Source organism: Phoxinus phoxinus, assembly GCF_949152265.1.
Source record: "Phoxinus phoxinus genome assembly, chromosome: 20".
Classification (NCBI taxonomy): Eukaryota; Metazoa; Chordata; class Actinopteri; order Cypriniformes; family Leuciscidae; genus Phoxinus; species Phoxinus phoxinus.
This window is the reverse complement of record NC_136895.1, coordinates 2,903,051-2,922,952: the sequence shown is the minus strand read 5'-3', so window position 1 is coordinate 2,922,952 and position 19,902 is coordinate 2,903,051. Positions and strand designations below refer to the sequence as shown.

Below are 19,902 nucleotides of genomic sequence, written 5' to 3'. Positions count from 1 at the left end.
CCTTGGACACAATTGGATGACCTCGACTTTGCTGATGTCCTGGTACTTCTTTCCCACACCCAGCAACAAATGCAAGAAAAGACCAATATCATCGCAACTCATTCAGCAAGCCTTGGACTCATTATACACAGAGGGAAGAGCAAGATCCTCAAAGTCAACAACAACAACAACAACACGGCTCCCATCAGGCTAGACGGAGAAGCACTAGAGGAGGTGGAAAGCTTCATCTATCTTGGCAGCGTAGTTGATAAGTTGGGAGGGACAGAGGCGGATGTGAAGGTGCGGATTGGAAAGGCAAGGGCAGCTTTCCACCAGCTGAAGAAAGTCTGGGGATCCTCTGAGCTGCCTAGGAACACCAAGATTAGGATCTTTAACTCCATGATAAAGCCTGTTCTACTGTACGGTGCAGAGACCTGGAGAACAACAGTCACTACCATGAAGAAAATCCAGTCCTTTATTAACACCTGTCTCAGACGAATCCTAAGGGTGCGCTGGCCGAACACCATCAGTAACCTGGAGCTGTGGCAGCGAACAGGACAGCAGCCTATTGAGGAAGAGATCCTCCAGAGACGCTGGAGATGGGTTGGCCATACCCTTCGCAAACCTGCATCAAGCACAGCAAGACATGCCCTCTTCTGGAACCCACAGGGGAAAAGCAGGAGCGGCAGGCCAAGGAACAGCTGGCGCCACGACCTGGATCCAGATGTGAAGAGGTCTGGCCACACATGCGGACAGTTGGAGAAGTTGACCCAGGACCGGGTCGACTGGAGAACCCTTGTTCGTGGCCTATGCCCAAATTTGGGGCGGAAGGCTTAAGTAAGTAAGTTATAATCTTGCCATATGTATCCATTATTTTGAACTCATTTCAATAAATGGACACTGAGAAAACTAATTCAGGACATACAGGCAGTTTCAGCATATCATATTGGTGTGAGATTATAGTGTTATTCATTTAAAATACTAAATCAACTATTATTTAAAATTTATATTTGACAGTTTAGTTGACAGACAAAGACAAATTATTATATATACAGACTTCTTATATACATCCATTTAATATACTGTATACTGTACATATTTATGTAATGCTCAATTAACCTGTAGGTTTTAATGAATAATGAAGAAATCTGAAATGTAAATTTATCTCATGGAATTATATAACACCATTAATAATTATAATTAATAAAATAAAAACATGCTACCCAGAGCATCTTGGTCCATCTTACCCCCAGAATGCCCCACAGATGCTGTTATTCTGGGAAATGACTGACAGGTGCGTTTATGGCAGGACATTTTATCTTTTAATGCTGCAGTGATTACCCATAATTATAATTCAGCACACACATAATAATAATTATGCAGATTTTCTCTCATCTGATTGGGAAGAAAGATTTGAGATATTTGTATGACATCGTACAAACACAAAGATAATGACTAGACCAAATAATATTTTCAAATATATGAATTGCTCCTGTTCCTATGTTGTGATGAGCAATGGAAGAGCAGCTTCACGTACACACACACACACACACACACACACACACACTGCGTCTAAAACTGCTGGATCCACACTTCAAGATCTTACTTCACAACTAAGATGTGTTCTATAATGCACTGTAGATTTATTCTTCCAAATCTATAAACCCGTTCAGGTGAGAAGGAAGACGTTTATTTGATGGCGATTACAGTTCATAACACGTGTGTCTGAAGATCAGTGCGTGCGCCAGGCCGTAGATTATTACACACTCTGGAACACTTTTTTTATTACTTAAAATCTCATAATTTCTACCATGAATGCCATAAGTTTGACTTAAAATGTCATAGTTATAACAACATGTCAAAATGCATACTTTTAATGTCATAGTTATGACTTTTTATGGCATAACTTCTGTAAATCAGATTTTTGACTTTTGACAATTTTGTAGGTTGTCCACTGAAACATCACATCATGCTAAATTAAACATGTGAAGATGGACAAAGACACGCATAAAAACAAATACCTAATGGTGCAATGTATAATATTTAACAGTTAATCTGGTTTAGATGATTTATTTTAGTATTATGTCTGTGTTGCAGTGACACCTAGTGGCGTAGATGCGACATCGACCAAAAGAAAAAGTTTTCAGTGATTACAAAAATACGCCGTCAGATATAATTGAATTTAATATGATTACATTTGAATACATGATTAAATTAGGGCATCACTGTACTCACAAAAACATGGAGCGTGTAATTTATTTAGGCCTATATACATAATTATATAAAATTTGTTTAGAACTATATATATAATTATATATGATATATAATATATAAATATATATATATATATTTACGGTCCATTGGCTACAGAATATATATATATATTGTATTTTATAGTTGTTATTTTTTTTCTTCTGGCTCTTATTCACTTCTGCGCCACGTTGTTATGAACTGATTGGTCCATGAGGCCGCGTGTGTCATTTCAATGGGGGATTCTGTAGCCAATTTAAACAGTTAATCCATAATTTTGTTTATAATTACCTTTATAACGTATTTTGTCGTAAAATAAATGAATGCAAAATCCTCTTCAATCGTTTAAATGATGTTGGTACGTCGTAAAATCTACCGTACCAAACGGAAGACGTCCGGAGATTCCCTCGCAGAAACTGGTACGGTCCATTGACCCGTGACGTCACGCCGCAGTGCTAGCTCTGGCCCCGCCCTCACGCTGCCTCGTCATCGCTGACTGTACGGAACTCAGCTCACTTCATGAAAGCTGTCAGACAGACACACACCATCACAGATTGTAGAGTTTATTTGTGGAAGTGAGTTTAAAATACATATTTTGTTGATGTACTGAACGCAATCGTCAAGTAAGAGCAGCAGGTGAATCGTTTATTTGGGTGAGTTTATCATTCAATCAAATGAAACATGAGCTGTACAGTTTTACTGTGTAGTAATAATAATAATAGTAATAGTATTCATAATTTGTTATATTGTATTATTTATATGTTATAATTTTTTTAATAGGTAAATATTAAATGCTTAGAAATTCGTTTTTCAGACAAATATTATCATCATAATGTTTTTAATGTATGAGTCGCGGTGGCGAGTGAATCAGAAACTGCAGTGTCCAGCATTCATGGCAACTCCATCAGTACTGTTCAAAAGCACACTTTACTATTATTAAAAACTGTGGAAATATTAATAATAAAGATTGCCTTGGTGTGCCCAGGCTTGACTGGTTGGCTAGCTCCTCATGAGAGAGATGATTTTCAGGTATTACAGGTGTGCTGCGTCACGTGGGTGTGTGTGCAGTGTTCACACAGGTGTCAAATACTTTCAGTGTCCGGATGCCTTTATAAATATTGGTATAATAAGAGCTGATAGTGTTTCTCATTGTGTTCCTCAGGTGTAGTTCCCACATGATTGCTCCTGTCTGCTTTGACTGATCCCGGTTCCGCTGACCCACAATGAAAGCCCTGATCCTCGTCGGCGGCTACGGCACGAGGTTACGCCCGCTCACGCTCACCGTGCCCAAACCTCTGGTGGAGTTCTGCAACAAACCCATCCTGCTCCATCAGGTGGAGGCGCTCGTCAAGGTAAAGCCCACACACTCCTCGTCAGCCAGCTTCTGAAGCATTGCGTTCACATGATGTTGATCGCTGGTGTGTTTGCGTTCACATGATGTTGATCGCTGGTGTGTTTGCGTTCACATGATGTTGATCGCTGGTGTGTTTGCGTTCACATGATGTTGATCGCTGGTGTGTTTGTGTTCACATGATGTTGATCGCTGGTGTGTTTGTGTTCACATGATGTTGATCGCTGGTGTGTTTGTGTTCACATGATGTTGATCGCTGGTGTGTTTGTGTTCACATGATGTTGATCGCTGGTGTGTTTGTGTTCACATGATGTTGATCGCTGGTGTGTTTGTGTTCAGGCTGGAGTCCGTCATGTCATCCTGGCCGTGAGCTACATGTCGGATCTATTGGAGCGAGAGATGAGAGCTCAGGAGGAAAGGGTATCTATTTAATGAACATTCGTGTTTATGATAGCCGGTCACATGTGGAGAATATCAAAGTAACACAATCTCATTTGTGATTTTGACAGCTTGGAATAAAAATCTCGCTTTCACATGAAAAGGAACCTCTAGGCACTGGTAGGTGAACGTCTTCTCATCGCGGTGACGGCACAGTCCTCAGCAGTGTGACCCTGTAACTGTGTGTGTGTGTTTCAGCGTGACCCTGTGTGACTGTGTGTGTGTGTGTTTCAGCGGGACCCTGTGTGACTGTGTGTGTGTTGTTTCAGCATGACCCTGTGTGACTGTGTGTGTGTTGTTTTCAGCGGGACCCTGTGTGTGTGTTGTTTCAGCGTGACCCTGTGTGACTGTGTGTGTGTTTCAGCGTGACCCTGTGTGACTGTGTGTGTGTGTGTTTCAGCGTGACCCTGTGTGACTGTGTGTGTGTGTGTTTCAGCGTGACCCTGTGTGACTGTGTGTGTGTGTTTCAGCGTGACCCTGTGTGACTGTGTGTGTGTGTGTGTTTCAGCGTGACCCTGTGTGACTGTGTGTGTGTGTGTTTCAGTGTGACCCTGTGTGACTGTGTGTGTGTGTGTGTTTCAGCGTGACCCTGTGTGACTGTGTGTGTGTTGTTTCAGTGTGACCCTGTGTGACTGTGTGTGTGTGTTTCAGCGTGACCCTGTGTGACTGTGTGTGTGTGTTTCAGCGTGACCCTGTGTGACTGTGTGTGTTTCAGCGGGACCCTGTGTGACTGTGTGTGTGTGTGTGTTTCAGCCTGACCCTGTGTGACTGTGTGTGTGTGTGTGTTTCAGCCTGACCCTGTGTGACTGTGTGTGTGTGTGTGTGTTTCAGCGTGACCCTGTGTGACTGTGTGTGTGTGTTTCAGCGTGACCCTGTGTGACTGTGTGTGTGTGTTTCAGCGTGACCCTGTGTGTGTGTGTTTCAGCGTGACCCTGTGTGACTGTGTGTGTTTCAGCGGGACCCTGTGTGTGTGTGTTTCAGCGTGACCCTGTGTGACTGTGTGTGTGTGTTTCAGCGTGACCCTGTGTGACTGTGTGTGTGTGTTTCAGCGTGACCCTGTGTGACTGTGTGTGTGTGTTTCAGCCTGACCCTGTGTGACTGTGTGTGTGTGTTTCAGCCTGACCCTGTGTGACTGTGTGTGTTTCAGCGTGACCTGTGTGACTGTGTGTGTGTGTGTGTTTCAGCGTGACCCTGTGTGACTGTGTGTGTGTGTTTCAGCCTGACCCTGTGTGACTGTGTGTGTGTGTTTCAGCGTGACCCTGTGTGACTGTGTGTGTGTTTCAGCGTGACCCTGTGTGTGTGTGTGTGTGTGTTGTTTCAGCGTGACCCTGTAACTGTGTGTGTGTTGTTTCAGCGTGACCCTGTAACTGTGTGTGTGTGTGTGTGTTGTTTCAGCTTGACCCTGTAACTGTGTGTGTGTTGTTTCAGCTTGACCCTGTGTGACTGTGTGTGTGTGTTTCAGCGTGACCCTGTGTGACTGTGTGTGTGTGTTTCAGCGTGACCCTGTGTGACTGTGTGTGTTGTTTCAGCGTGACCCTGTGTGTGTGTGTGTGTTGTTTCAGCGTGACCCTGTAACTGTGTGTGTGTGTGGGTTGTTTCAGCGTGACCCTGTGTGACTGTGTGTGTTGTTTCAGCGTGACCCTGTGTGTGTGTGTGTGTGTTTCAGCGTGACCCTGTGTAACTGTGTGTGTGTTTCAGCGTGACCCTGTAACTGTGTGTGTGTTGTTTCAGCGTGACCCTGTAACTGTGTGTGTGTGTTGTTTCAGCGTGACCCTGTGTGACTGTGTGTGTGTGTTTCAGCGTGACCCTGTAACTGTGTGTGTGTGTTTCAGCGTGACCCTGTGTGACTGTGTGTGTGTGTTTCAGCGTGACCCTGTAACTGTGTGTGTGTGTTTCAGCGTGACCCTGTAACTGTGTGTGTGTGTGTGTGTTTCAGCGTGACCCTGTGTGACTGTGTGTGTGTGTTTCAGCGTGACCCTGTAACTGTGTGTGTGTGTGTTTCAGCGTGACCCTGTAACTGTGTGTGTGTGTGTGTGTGTGTTGTTTCAGCGTGACCCTGTGTGACTGTGTGTGTGTGTTTCAGCGTGACCCTGTGTGACTGTGTGTGTGTGTTTCAGCGTGACCCTGTGTGACTGTGTGTGTGTTTCAGCGTGACCCTGTAACTGTGTGTGTGTTTCAGCGTGACCCTGTAACTGTGTGTGTGTGTGTGTTTCAGCCTGACCCTGTAACTGTGTGTGTGTGTGTGTTTCAGCGTGACCCTGTAACTGTGTGTGTGTTTCAGCGTGACCCTGTAACTGTGTGTGTGTGTGTGTGTGTGTGTTTCAGCGGGTCCCTGTGTAACTGTGTGTCTGTTTCAGCGTGACCCTGTAACTGTGTGTGTGTGTGTGTGTGTTTCAGCGGGTCCCTGTGTGACTGTGTGTGTGTTGTTTCAGCGTGACCCTGTAACTGTGTGTGTGTGTGTGTGTTTCAGCGTGACCCTGTGTAACTGTGTGTGTGTTTCAGCGTGACCCTGTAACTGTGTGTGTGTTTCAGCGGGTCCCTGTGTGACTGTGTGTGTGTTGTTTCAGCGTGACCCTGTAACTGTGTGTGTGTGTTTCAGTGTGACCCTGTAACTGTGTGTGTGTGTGTGTGTGTTTCAGCGTGACCCTGTAACTGTGTGTGTGTTTCAGCGTGACCCTGTAACTGTGTGTGTGTTTCAGCGTGACCCTGTGTGACTGTGTGTGTGTTGTTTCAGCGTGACCCTGTAACTGTGTGTGTGTGTTTCAGCGTGACCCTGTGTGACTGTGTGTGTGTTGTTTCAGCGTGACCCTGTAACTGTGTGTGTGTGTTTCAGCGTGACCCTGTAACTGTGTGTGTGTGTGTTTCAGCGTGACCCTGTAACTGTGTGTGTGTTGTTTCAGCGTGACCCTGTAACTGTGTGTGTGTGTGTGTTTCAGCGTGACCCTGTAAGTGTGTGTGTGTGTGTGTTTCAGCGTGACCCTGTAACTGTGTGTGTGTGTGTGTTTCAGCGTGACCCTGTAACTGTGTGTGTGTGTGTGTGTTTCAGCGTGACCCTGTAACTGTGTGTGTGTGTGTGTATCAGCGTGACCCTGTAAGTTTGTGTGTGTGTGTGTTTCAGCGTGACCCTGTGTAACTGTGTGTGTGTTTCAGCGTGACCCTGTAACTGTGTGTGTGTGTGTGTTTCAGCGTGACCCTGTAACTGTGTGTGTTTCAGCGTGACCCTGTAACTGTGTGTGTGTGTGTGTTTCAGCGTGACCCTGTAACTGTGTGTGTGTGTTTCAGCTTGACCCTGTAACTGTGTGTGTGTGTGTGTGTTTCAGCGTGACCCTGTAACTGTGTGTGTGTGTGTGTTTCAGCGTGACCCTGTAACTGTGTTTGTGTGTTTCAGCGTGACCCTGTAACTGTGTGTGTGTGTGTGTTTCAGCGTGACCCTGTAACTGTGTGTGTGTGTTTCAGCTTGACCCTGTAACTGTGTGTGTGTGTGTGTGTGTTTCAGCGTGACCCTGTAACTGTGTGTGTGTGTGTGTTTCAGCGTGACCCTGTAACTGTGTGTGTGTGTTTCAGCGTGACCCTGTAACTGTGTGTGTGTGTGTGTGTTTCAGCGTGACCCTGTAACTGTGTGTGTGTGTTTCAGCGTGACCCTGTAACTGTGTGTGTGTGTTTCAGCGTGACCCTGTAACTGTGTGTGTGTGTGAGTGTTTCAGCGTGACCCTGTAACTGTGTGTGTGTGTGTGTGTGTTTCAGCGTGACCCTGTAACTGTGTGTGTGTGTGTGTGTTTCAGCGGGTCCTCTGGCTCTGGCTCGAGAGCTGCTGACCGACAGCGAGGAGCCGTTCTTCGTCCTCAACAGCGACGTCATCTGTGATTTCCCCTTCGAGGACATGCTGAAGGTCCACCAGCAGCGCGGCAGAGAGGGCACGATTGTGGTGAGGAACCCACTTCTTTTGCAAATCTCAAATGTAGTGTAAACATGGAGCCCTGTCACACACACACACACACACACGCAGTGCGGCAAGTGCTTTCTGCTAGCTTCAGCCCGACGCAGTTATCATTTTCTCGTCCTGCGCCACGTTGTTTAAAAAGCACATGCATTAGCGCTAGGGATGCACCGATACCAGACCAAGTCCAATACCTATACTTTAATTTTTGGTACTCGCCGATACCTGTATTTTTAATTTTCAATTAATTTTTAATTCATGCATTTGTCATTTTTAAATGTATTGGTAGAGAAACCAAAAGAATATCAATCATATTAGTTGTTTATTAAATTTAAACTTAATTACTGTATAAATTAAATATAGATGGATCTTTTTGTAAAGTTGAAAAAGGTAGTCTATTTAGTCAAGAGCAGTGAGTCATTTATTTGTCCTTTGTTTGATTAACATTAAAACACAGCAGCAGATTAATTCAACTGCTGCCCCTTTAAGACCGCACGCACGGACCCCATTTGAATATACCGTCTGTTCTGGCTTTTAAAGGCAATGGGAGACTCTGATTGGTTTATTACACGTCACGCTCAAAACACACCCATTCCTCATTAAGAGAATAGAGACGGCACTTTTAGACCAGCGCCGGGAGCTAGCAAAAGTGGATTCAGACTTTAGACCATACAGATCCTTCAAATAGGGCCATGGTCTCACTGTCAGAGATTTGAATGTGACTTCATTCTTTCAATGAACAAGTACGTGTTGTAAATTTCTATCTCTGGATTCTTGCCTCGTACATCTCACATCTGTAAAGCACATTTCTCAGCTGTTCTCTGTTAACATCTGGCTGCTGTGTAACCAGGTGACGAAGGTGGAGGAGCCGTCGAAGTACGGCGTGGTTGTGTATGAAGGAGACACTGGGCGAATACACCGCTTCGTGGAGAAACCGCAAGTGTTCGTCTCCAACAAGATCAACGCTGGGATGTACATCTTCAGCCCTGCCATGCTGAGGAGGATCCAGGTCAGCACCGCACATCTGTTTAAACTGGCTTCTCAAAACACTGATATTTTATTGGTAGAAACTCAGATCAATATATGTACACACTGCTTAAAGTAAATTAAGCGTATTTTTAGTATTTTTACTTTACTTCGCATTGTTGCAACAATTTCATGGCAATTAGACATGTTCATTATCAACTCATTGTACTGCCATTCATTTATAATGTGCATAGAAGTCCTTAAAGTGCTTTATTGCTAAAATCACTGTAAGTAGAGGTTCTAAACGTGCCATGACAGCGCTGAACCCTTAATCACTGTTTGGGGTCACACTGGACGAGTGTTACCTTCATCTCAGGGGCACGAAACTCTGTGACTTTTCCTGAATCATCTATCTAAACATGCACAACAAAACTGGGCTTGATTTGGTTGTTCTAAAGGTGTGTAAAAAAAAAGACCCCGCATTGAAAATGAATGAGAAAATGAAAAAAAATACTTTTTTTTATTTTGTTTGTCAAAAAAATTAAACTAAATCTATTATAAATCTGAAAATTTCTACAGATAAACCAAGGTCTGGTCCTAGAGCATAAATAAAAAGTAGAACGAACTTTCTATCTTATACACACACACAGACACACACACACACAAATGTATGTGACTGCAACAGAGAGCATTTTTACAGAAATTGGCCAATAAAATAAACAAAACTGGCATAAATCTAAAAACATTTACATTTAAATCAAGGTCTGGTCCTAGAGCATAAACCCAAAGTGGAACGAACTTTCCATCTCATACACACACACTGCATAATAATAACACACACTGATAATTCTGCAAAAGCAGATCATTCAAAATATATCAGAAAACAACAACAAATTCTAACTCTGACAATACTACAGATTTTTTATGTATTTCAAAATGTTTAAATAAATATTCACAAAATATACATCATAAAGTTGTGAGAAGTTGAAGCATCAAGAGTCTCTATGGCCCTCTATTGGATGAATGTGATCATTGCACTTTAATTCCGTAAATTGGTAAAAAACGTAAACAAATTCACAAAAACACAGCATAAATGTATAGTTGAGAAGTAAATTAAAAAAATGATATATAGTTTTCCATATAAAAAAATGATATTTCCTTATGCAATCGCTCTTTAAAAGTTTGGGCTCAGTCTGACCCCACACATCGTAAGTGTTATCCTCTCTAACAGTGATTAAGGGTTAACTGTAGTGTTTCCTGATCGAAGATCGAGTTATGATCGTTATAAAAATGGCAAGGTCAAAAAAGGTTAAAAATTAAACGCATACATGGATGAATTATTCAAAATAAGATCATTAACATATATTTAGAAAAGGGATCAGGTGAATTTGCATTAATCACTGTAAATACATCTAAATGCCTCTTGATGCAGCTTCTCTGCCTCTTCTTCTGTGCAAAAGGGGATTTTATTTTATTGATTCTGATGTATTGATTAACTAAGAATTTTATATAAAAGATGAGACCTTTAATAAGGTTCGAAAAATTACCCTTATAAAGATAAAAATGCCACTGCAAATCAATTTAAGGGGCAAATATCCCCCGTTAATGGGAAAGGTAACCAGCCAGGAAGCACTCCGCAACACATCCTCTAATTATCCACAATATCAAGATAGTTCGTCAACACATGTGTTTGAAAATATTAGGGTGACATGATTTGTGTGATGTGCTCTATAATGTCATGAGTTTTTTATAAAAAATGTTGTCGAAACGTCAAATTTTTGTAAATGTAATTGGGTAGATAGCTAGATAGCTAACCCGCTAGCAGTGCTGACACACAGGAGAAGGCTCTGAAAGTGCATCTAGTACAACATTAAGTATTTGGGTAATTAGTAGTTTTGAGATTAAATTAAAAATGAACTGTTGATCCTCCAAACCCTGATTGATTTCAGCCCATGTCTTCATGTCTTCAGCCTGCTAACCAAAGTTGCCAGTCCTGTTATTTCCCTCTATTTCTGTTAAGATGTGTGACTGCATAAGCCATTGTTGACCACTGAGAAATCATGAACGTCTCACACTTCTCAAGTTCATCTAGCACACATCAGTGAAGCTCAAACTGTAGAGAATGTGCCAGCAAAGCCGAAATCATTGAGTTGGATTCCCAGGGATATCAGATATGCATAAATCTAAATGTAAATGTGGACTGACAGCTTCTCAAACTTCTGATTGGCCAATAAATGTGCACAGTGTTCAGACTCCGTGCCCTCTGACCTCCCTGGCTAGCCCAGACTGGCATAACTGACCTGAGCAGAGATATCACGCTATCGGTCACCAGGCCATCTTGATACTCTTTGTTTCAAAATTAGGGAATAGGATTATGTTCTGCATGCTTCATTAAAAACTTATTGTAATTCATTGTTGAAGTTTTCCTGTATGTTGTGCTTCAGTTGCGACCCACTTCCATTGAGAAGGAAATATTCCCAGTCATGGCAGAGGAGGGACAGCTGTACGCCATGGAGCTGCAAGGTGAAGGCTCACACACACACTCACACACACACACACACACACACTTCCACCTGACACACGCTTAATTAGAGCCACTCACACAAGCTTATATCATGACACATTAAAGGCACAGTATGTAACTGATCAGAAAAGAATGACTAAACACAGAACAAACAAACATAAACAGGAGAAGAGCCGCGGTGGCGCCAGAACGGTTGTGTTGTTAACTAAGCTAGCGTCTGTGTTCCAGGTTTCTGGATGGACATCGGCCAGCCCAAAGACTTCCTGACAGGCATGTGCATGTTCCTCCAGTCCGTCCGGCAGCAGGCGCCCGAGAGGCTGCGCACGGGGCCCGGCTTCCTCGGGAACGTCCTCGTGGTGCGACCGCCATTAACTGGAGATTTAGGCTGACATGCTGATGTTAATGATGTAGTTGTAGCACAGAGTCATCTCACTTTACACATTTGCAATGTTTATAGCTCAGTCACTTGATATTTGTAACACACCCTGGCAAATATTCTCACCAAACAGCTTCTTTAATGAGGAAAGCCATAAATCCACTTAACTGTCAAAATGATGTTTTATTAACATTAAATCAAGAATAAGCTCGGACAACAGTAACATAATGAAAGCATAAGGCTTGTGAGGCTTTCAAAAGAATGGAAGGGTTATGGGATGCTCACACAAAATATTTAAAAAAAACAAGCTCTTTAAAAAAAATCTTCTTGAATCTTTTTGGATTAAATTTTTGGACTGAGGACATTATTCCAGTAAAACATTCAGTCTGGATTTTCAGGGAATATTGTCTCATAACTACTGTACACACAATATGTCCAATGAACTAACAACACCACTAAAGAGAGAGGACAGCTTCGGGACAGTTGTCTTCAGTCGGTCAGATTTACTCACTTTAAAATATGGACGTTTAAAGCCGCAATAAACAAGTTCTTATGTATAGTAACCATGAAAGCTAACATGTGTTGTATTTCTCCCACAAACTATATTGTGTTTTTTAAGGAAGAGTGCTGTCATCATTTATTCTCCCTCAAGTTCTGCTGAACACCAAAGAAGATATTTTGAAGAATGTGGAGGGATTGACTGAGGCCCTGTTTACAGGAGAACGCTCGCGGGTGAAAACGTAAAAATATTTTATGGGATGTGCCTTTCGTTTACAAACCGCTCGTTTCGTGTCTTAGGCCATCAATGTGTACTTACGATGGGGAATTGTTTAATTTGGACGATGGGGAATTGTGTAATTTGGACTCTGTGCATGCTCTTTGAGACAGTGACCATAGACCTGCATGATATGACTGTCAGACAAGAACGGTTTGACCTAAAAATATCAAAATTAAAACTACTGGGTAGACAAAGACACCTACATCTTGGATGCACTTCAGTAAGCTAAAACATACCAACATTTAATTTCAAAGTGAACTATCCCTTTAAAGCAGCAGCTTTACCGAATTAAACATGAAAAACTGTGTCAGCGTCTCCTTCACTGTCAGTGCTCCACATCGCCACCTAGCCGCCTGGAGTGCACACTACATCCAATCTCACACACTTTTGCATCACCGTATGCACACAGATTTCCCCCCATAACGCTCGTCTAAACGCAGAAAAAAAAGTGATAACGCAACGCCACTCTTGCATTTTCTCTTCAGATGGTTTCCGTGTAAACATGGCCTTATATAGGATATTTTGTCCTACTATTGAAGTCAGTGTCCATCAACTGTCTGGTGACCCACATTCTTCAAAATATCTTCTTTCGTGTTCAGCAGAAGAGAGAAACCACTTGAGGGAGAGTAAATCATGACAGCATTTTCATTTTGAAGTGAACTCTTCCATTAAGTAAATTGCAAGCCAGGGGTGTCCAGTCCTGAGTTCAGCTCATCTCCGCTACAGCTGGTCAGCTGATCGAGCTCTTCAGGCAGTGTGTGGAGGTCAGCTGATCAGTGTGTGGAGGTCAGCTGATCAGTGTGTGGCGGTCAGCTGGTCAGTGTGTGGCGGCCAGCTGGTCAGCAGGACGCCCCTGCTGGAAGCAGACTGTGGTACATGTACTAAAAGTATACGCCATTAACCCCCACCCAGGACCCAACGGCCGTGATCGGGGACAACTGCACCATCGGGCCTAACGTGACGATTGGCGCCGGGGTGGTTCTGGAGGACGGGGTGCGTGTGAAGCGCTGCACGGTTCTGAAGGGGGCGCACATACGCTCACACTCCTGGCTGGAGTCCAGCATCGTGGGCTGGAGCTCGTCGGTGGGACAGTGGGTGAGTTCACTCCTCCAGCAAGAGACTGGGTTCAGAAGTATTGATCTTCTCCATAGCAATTTGAAAGGAATCCTTCTATGAAGAATTTTAAGTCAAGAACCAAGCAAACTCCAAGATGAGTAACAATATTAAAGTATTAGTTCACTTTTAAAAAAAACTTTTGCTGATTATTTACTCACCCCGATGTCATCCAAGATGACAATGACAATGACAATGACAATGACAATGACAATTTATTTGTATAGCACGATTAAAAACAACAGTTGTTGACCAATGTGCTTTCCACATGTAATCCACCACATAACGTCACAACATTGAAACACATAAATTTCACTTAAGTATACAACATCATACCATAAATATTTAAAAAGCGCAAAGAATCACAAATCACAGACAGAAACGAGTTTAATCGAAGGCTTTTGAAAATAAAAAAGTTTTAAGTCTGGATTTAAAAGTAAACAGGGATGGAGCTTGTCTTAGACTAATAGGTAAAGTATTCCAAAGCCTTGGTGCAGCGACGGAAAAAGCTCGGTCTCCCCTACACTTGAGCCTCGATTTTGGGGTAGATAGCAGAGCCTGATTATTTGATCGGAGTGCTCTTTCCGGTTTATATTCGGTAATCATTTCAGAGAGATAGGTTGGTGCTAAGCTATTTAAAGATTTATAAACTAATAGAAGTACTTTAAATTCTACTCTGAACCGCACTGGTAGCCAATGTAATGAGCGTAAAATAGGGGTAATGTGCTCCCTTTTTTTTATGCCGCACAAAAAGCGTGCCGTAGCATTCTGTACATACTGCAAGCGAGCTAATGTATGCTGGTTGATTCCTAAATATAATGAGTTGCAATAATCTAACCTTGATGAAATAAAAACATGAATTAATTTCTCAAGGTCTTTGAATGAAACAAACGGCTTAACTTTTGCTAGTAGACGAAGCTGATAAAAACAAGTCTTTACAACTGAATTTATTTGGCGGTCAAACTTTAGATCGCTATCAAAGATGAAGCCTAGATTTTTAACCCAAGGTTTTAGGTACACAGACATTTCCCCTAAATCCAAATTTATAGATTTTGATCGCTCAGATGGACTAAAAACAATAATTTCTGTTTTATCTTCATTAAAAATTAGAAAATTAAAAGAAAGCCATGCCTTAATCTCCTCTAAACATGCTTTAAATGACTCTAATTCAGCATAGTTTCGTTTTACAGGCAAATAAACCTGTGTGTCATCTGCATAGCAATGAAAGGATAGTCCATATTTCGTAAAAATGGCCCCAAGAGGAAGCAAATACAAAGAGAATAATAGTGGCGCCAAAATAGAGCCCTGCGGAACTCCACAGAACAAATGTGCTTTACTCGAATAGTGGTCGCCCATCTTAACTGAAAAACTCCTATTCGTTAAAAATGATTTTAGCCATTTTAGTACCGTACCTCTTATACCAACACTATTTTCAAGACGATCAATAAGAACAGTATGATCAATAGTGTCAAAGGCTGCTGTTAAATCAAGAAGCACAAGGACTGCAAAATCGCCAGAATCACAGGTACCTAAAATATCATTATAGACTCGAATCAGTGCAGTTTCTGTAGAATGACATTTTCTAAAACCAGATTGAAATTTTTCCAACAATGAATTCTCGACTAAAAAACGCTGTAACTGTGAGAAAACAATTTTCTCAAAAAATTTTGAGATAAAGGGCAGGTTAGAAATAGGCCTAAAGTTTCTCAATACGGTTGAGTCTAAGGTCGGTTTTTTTAACATTGGATGAACTACTGCGTGCTTCAAAAAGTCAGGCATGATGCCGGATTCTAGGCTGCGATTTATTATAACCAGGAGATATGGAGCCACGTCTGTAATGATTTGTTTAAATAAAAACGGAGGAATAATTTCCAGTGGGGAGCCAGAGGGCTTGAGCTGCTTTGCTATTTCTAGCAATTCAGACTCAGTAATTGTGATAAACTCACTAAGAAGCACATTGACATTCGAACACTTATTAGAAAAATTAATAATAGTTTTACACGGCGTATTCATTATAGTTTGTCTGAGGTTCATTATTTTATTTTCAAAGAATAATAAAAACTCATCGCATGAAGGGGTCGAAACCCCAGAAAGACCGGCTGATGGATTTAAGGTAGCATTAATTATATTAAAAAGAGTCTTGGGTCTGGAGTAGTTCTTATTGATAATATTGGACAAATGTCGATTTTTCGCTTTTTTTACTTCCTTCTGATATCTGCGAAGAGAATCATTTAAAATCTCAAAGGAAACCTGAAGCCTGTCCTTTTTCCATTTTCGTTCCGCTCTTCTGCAACATCGTCTAAGGCAACGAATGGAATCATCAATCCATGGTTCGGAATAAGGTTTAGGTCGCCTGGCCTTTAAAGGGGCCACAGAGTTAAAAATATCTGAACAGGTGGAGTTAAACCCGGAGAGAAGCTCCTCAGCGCTAGTTTCACAAGCAAATTCAGCACAGGAAGGCATCACTTCATGAAAAATGGTTAAAAAAGATGATTTTGTAGCATGATTAATATAGCGAGATGAGCTGACACGCGATAAAGCTGTGGGTTTCTCTACAGGGCTTGGTACTGTGAACATGACAGTTTTATGATCAGAAAACCCGTTTTCACAGACTTCCAGATGAGTGATACAAATTCCATGCTGGAGCACTAAGTCAAGAGTATGGCCACCTTTGTGTGTGGAAACATCAATCCCATTAGTAAAATCAAAGGCATTCAGTAGATGCACTAACTCTTTGGCTAGGTGATCATTCATGCAGCATACATGTACATTAAAATCACCCAAGACAAGAATCCTATCATATTTTGGGGTTACATCACCAAGAAACTCTGCAAAGTCTGTTATAAAGTTTGTATTTTGCTTTGGTGGTCGGTAAATTACAGCGATCAGAAGCGGCTCACCAAGTTCTAGGCAAAACACCTGAAGTTCAAAACTACTGTAGCTGTTACTCACCACTGGGCGACAGGTAAAATGCTCTTTATAGATAGACATCAGTCCGCCACCCCGTCCAGTTGTCCGTGGGGAATTTAAATACTGACATTTAGTTGGCAGAAGTTCGGAAAGAGGGCTCAAGTCTCCAGGACAGAGCCATGTCTCTGTAAGAAATAAAAAATCCAGTCTCTGCGCAGAGAACAGATCGTTTAATATAAAAGTTTTATTTACAACCGATCTGGAGTTTATCAAGGCCATCCTCACTTTCAGGGGATTCGAATTTATATCCTTCTCATAAACTGCACGAGGTAGTGAGCGAAGGTGATTCAGGCACACTCCTCCATGACAGAGACGAGGGGAGAAATTGGCGGTTTGAGCGCTAAAAAGCGGAGCCGACTCAGTCGAAACCAGGGGAATTATCCATTGTCGAAGCGGATACAAAGAGCGTCTCCGAACGGCTCGACGCAGAGTGAGTGGAAGTTCTCCATGCTTCAGTAACGTCAGCCTCAGCTTAACCGCGATGCCGGCCCGTCTTCCCCGGCGCCGTCTTCGCCTCCAGGTTGGAAGAGAGTCAGGCCAGCGACGCAGGCAACCCGGTATGGAGGATAGAAACGGTGGAGGTGTGTGATAACAGCCATCCTGTAATTGATATGGCTGTGCATTTGATGAGATTTGTAGATTCAAATTTAAATTTAAAAGAGTCTCTCGATTATAAGTCAATAGTGATGCACAGCATTTCTGCACAGTAAAACAGGTTAAAACATAAAAACACACAACCAACAAACGGAGCGATAGACGGCATGCCACACACATCGGCGCCATCTTTCCGGTACTCGTTCGTGACAGCGACGATCGATCATGAAAACAATGTCATCATCCAAGATGTCCATGTCTTTCTTTCTTCAGTGGAAAAGAAATGAAGGTTTTTGATTAAACATTTCTCCATATAATGGACGTCAATGGGCCCCAAACGGTTCAAGGTCCAGATGACAGTGTCAGCGCCGCTTCAACGGGCTTTAAACGACACCAGACGATGAATACGGGTCTTATCTAGCGAAACGCTCGCTCACTTCAAAAATAAATAAATAAAGTTTAAGTTTTATAAGCACAAATGCTCGCCTTGCTCTGTTCTGTGATGCGCGTTCGTGACGTCACGTAATACGCAATTACGTTGTAAAGGTCACGCTTCTATGAAGAGTCAAACATGTCTATCCTGACGAAAATGTTCTTTTAGGCTTTTTAATATTACAACACCCAGGATACGCACATGAGATGGGCATTTAAAACGATAAACTGACACAAAGACATTTGAATATGTGTATATGGTCCTTCTTCCATACATCTGTAATACATCGTGGTTATGACGCAATCGTTAGCCTATTTTTACAAAAACGGCTTCTACGGGGCCATAACGTAAGATACAAGGTAATGGAGCCTTTTATACATTGTTGAGTTTCTTTAGAAATAAACAATGGACAAATGGAGTCTTTAAACGCCTCAGATGTAAAGTGATTCGCTGTCAAAGTGACGCCAAAATGAATGGGAGTCAATGCAATGCTAACAGCAGGTGATGCTCTGCTAATCAATGGCGGCCCGCGGGGAAGCTTCAGTTTCCGGGGGATAGATTACCCCCTTGGTAAACACTGACTCGGTGAAGCGCGACCTTTTCAGCGTAATTGCGTATTACGTGACGTCACGAACGCGCATCACAGAACAGAGCAAGGCGAGCATTTGTGCTTATAAAACTTAAACTTTTGTATTTATTTTTTAAATGAGCCAGCGTTTCGCTAGATAAGACCCGTATTCATCGTCTGGTGTCGTTTAAAGCCCGTTGAAGCGGCGCTGACACTGTCATCTGGACCTTGAACCGTTTGGGGCCCATTGACGTCCATTATATGGAGAAATGTTTTCATCAAAAACCTTCATTTCTTTTCGACTGAAGAAAGAAAGACATGGACATCTTGGATGACATCGAGTAAATTATCAGCAAAAGTTTTTTTTAAAGTGAACTAATCCCTTAAAGACTTTAATTCAAAGCACAAAAGAAAAAAACGAATCAAGTCAGCTTAATTTCTATACTGTATACAATACAATACAGATCACTTCAAAGCGGCTTTACATTGATAACAGGAACACAATGATTTAGTGATGTAAAGAGAATTGCATTATGCTGTAAAGCAGCTCTAGAAAGACGATAGTAAACTCATTTATTCAGTGTGTGCCAGTTCACTTCAGCTTTACAGCAGTGATCATCGTCCAGCTCAGGGATTTATTTCATTTAAACCATCTAATATTACATTTCAAAAACTCCAAGATTAGCACTTTAAACATCGCTTTGATCAACAGTCTCTGTGATTATGATGAGGTGAGGTTGTGTTCTTGTGCTGGTCAGGTGCGGATGGAGAACGTCACAGTTCTGGGCGAGGACGTGATCGTGAACGATGAACTCTACATCAACGGTGCCAATGTTCTGCCTCATAAATCCATCACAGACTCTGTTCCTGAACCGCGAATCATCATGTGACACACCTTCCACGCGCCTCACGAAGTGCCGAGTGTGTGTGTGTGTGTGTGAGAGAGGTCCAGGCTGAGAATGAGTTGTGTGTGGAGTATCTGAAGTGTGCAGTTACTGGTTGTGCTGTTTCTGCAGGTCAATCTCCTCTATAGGAGATGTTCTCCAACTCACACTTCTGATCTGATGTCCCTCTGCAGTACTGACAATAACACCACTTCCTGTCGCTCATCCTGTTGATTTTCAGATGCCATTAGACTGTCTAGTAATTATGTTGCTATTCTTTTTCATTGTTTTTTGTTGTTGTTGTCGTTTAATATAAAGGAGCCATGTATTGCTTTCTGGATAAACACTGTGCCTGTAGAAAGAATGAAGAGTTGGTTATGTATCTGATAACTGCGATGAAGACTCACACCTGTAGTATGTACTAAGTTATGCAAATCACATTTTATTCATCACTCAAGATCATGCAGAAATGTGATGGACACTTCCAGATGAACAGATGAAACAGAAGTCACGTCTCTGTACACAGATTAAGATTCATGATGTCTTTTTTATCAACAACATATAAACCCATGAAACATCCTTTTGCCGTTTTCTTTTGAGTTGTTTTTACTTGAAAGCAATTTAAACCCTTTTTGAAATGCTTGTAGTTGCAGCTTTTGGGACAGCAATGATTCATGCATATGAAATATAGATGGCTGCTTGAATCATAAAGGGCATCAAAAATCATGTGGATATCATTAA

General features: G+C 42.1%; 1 protein-coding gene across 2 annotated transcripts; it reads left to right on the top strand.

Annotated features, from left to right (window-relative positions):
- The first annotated feature begins 2,698 nt into the window (after nucleotides 1-2,698).
- On the top strand, nucleotides 2,699-19,740 carry gmppb (GDP-mannose pyrophosphorylase B). Of its 2 annotated transcripts, none has more exons than XM_079593619.1 (10): nucleotides 2,699-2,882; nucleotides 3,392-3,581; nucleotides 3,920-4,000; nucleotides 4,090-4,138; nucleotides 7,801-7,943; nucleotides 8,806-8,964; nucleotides 11,366-11,444; nucleotides 11,674-11,801; nucleotides 13,512-13,694; nucleotides 19,036-19,740. In XM_079593619.1, the coding sequence occupies exons 2-10, from the start codon at nucleotides 3,453-3,455 to the stop codon at nucleotides 19,165-19,167; spliced, it is 1,083 nt and encodes a 360-aa protein (XP_079449745.1). In that variant the 5' UTR covers nucleotides 2,699-2,882; nucleotides 3,392-3,452; the 3' UTR covers nucleotides 19,168-19,740. The 2 variants fall into 2 exon arrangements, with proteins under 2 accessions (XP_079449745.1, XP_079449746.1); XM_079593620.1 differs by having other exon boundaries at nucleotides 2,718-2,804.
- The last annotated feature ends 162 nt before the right edge of the window (nucleotides 19,741-19,902 follow it).

Bases quoted from the DNA above. Each gene is read 5' to 3' on its own strand.
- gmppb (XM_079593619.1), top strand. From the start codon at position 3,453: ATGAAAGCCCTGATCCTCGTCGGCGGCTACGGCACGAGGTTACGCCCG. The intron at 4,139-7,800 runs GTAGGTGAACGT...TGTGTGTTTCAG, and splicing joins AAAGGAACCTCTAGGCACTG to CGGGTCCTCTGGCTCTGGCT. The intron at 11,445-11,673 runs GTGAAGGCTCAC...TCTGTGTTCCAG, and splicing joins GTACGCCATGGAGCTGCAAG to GTTTCTGGATGGACATCGGC.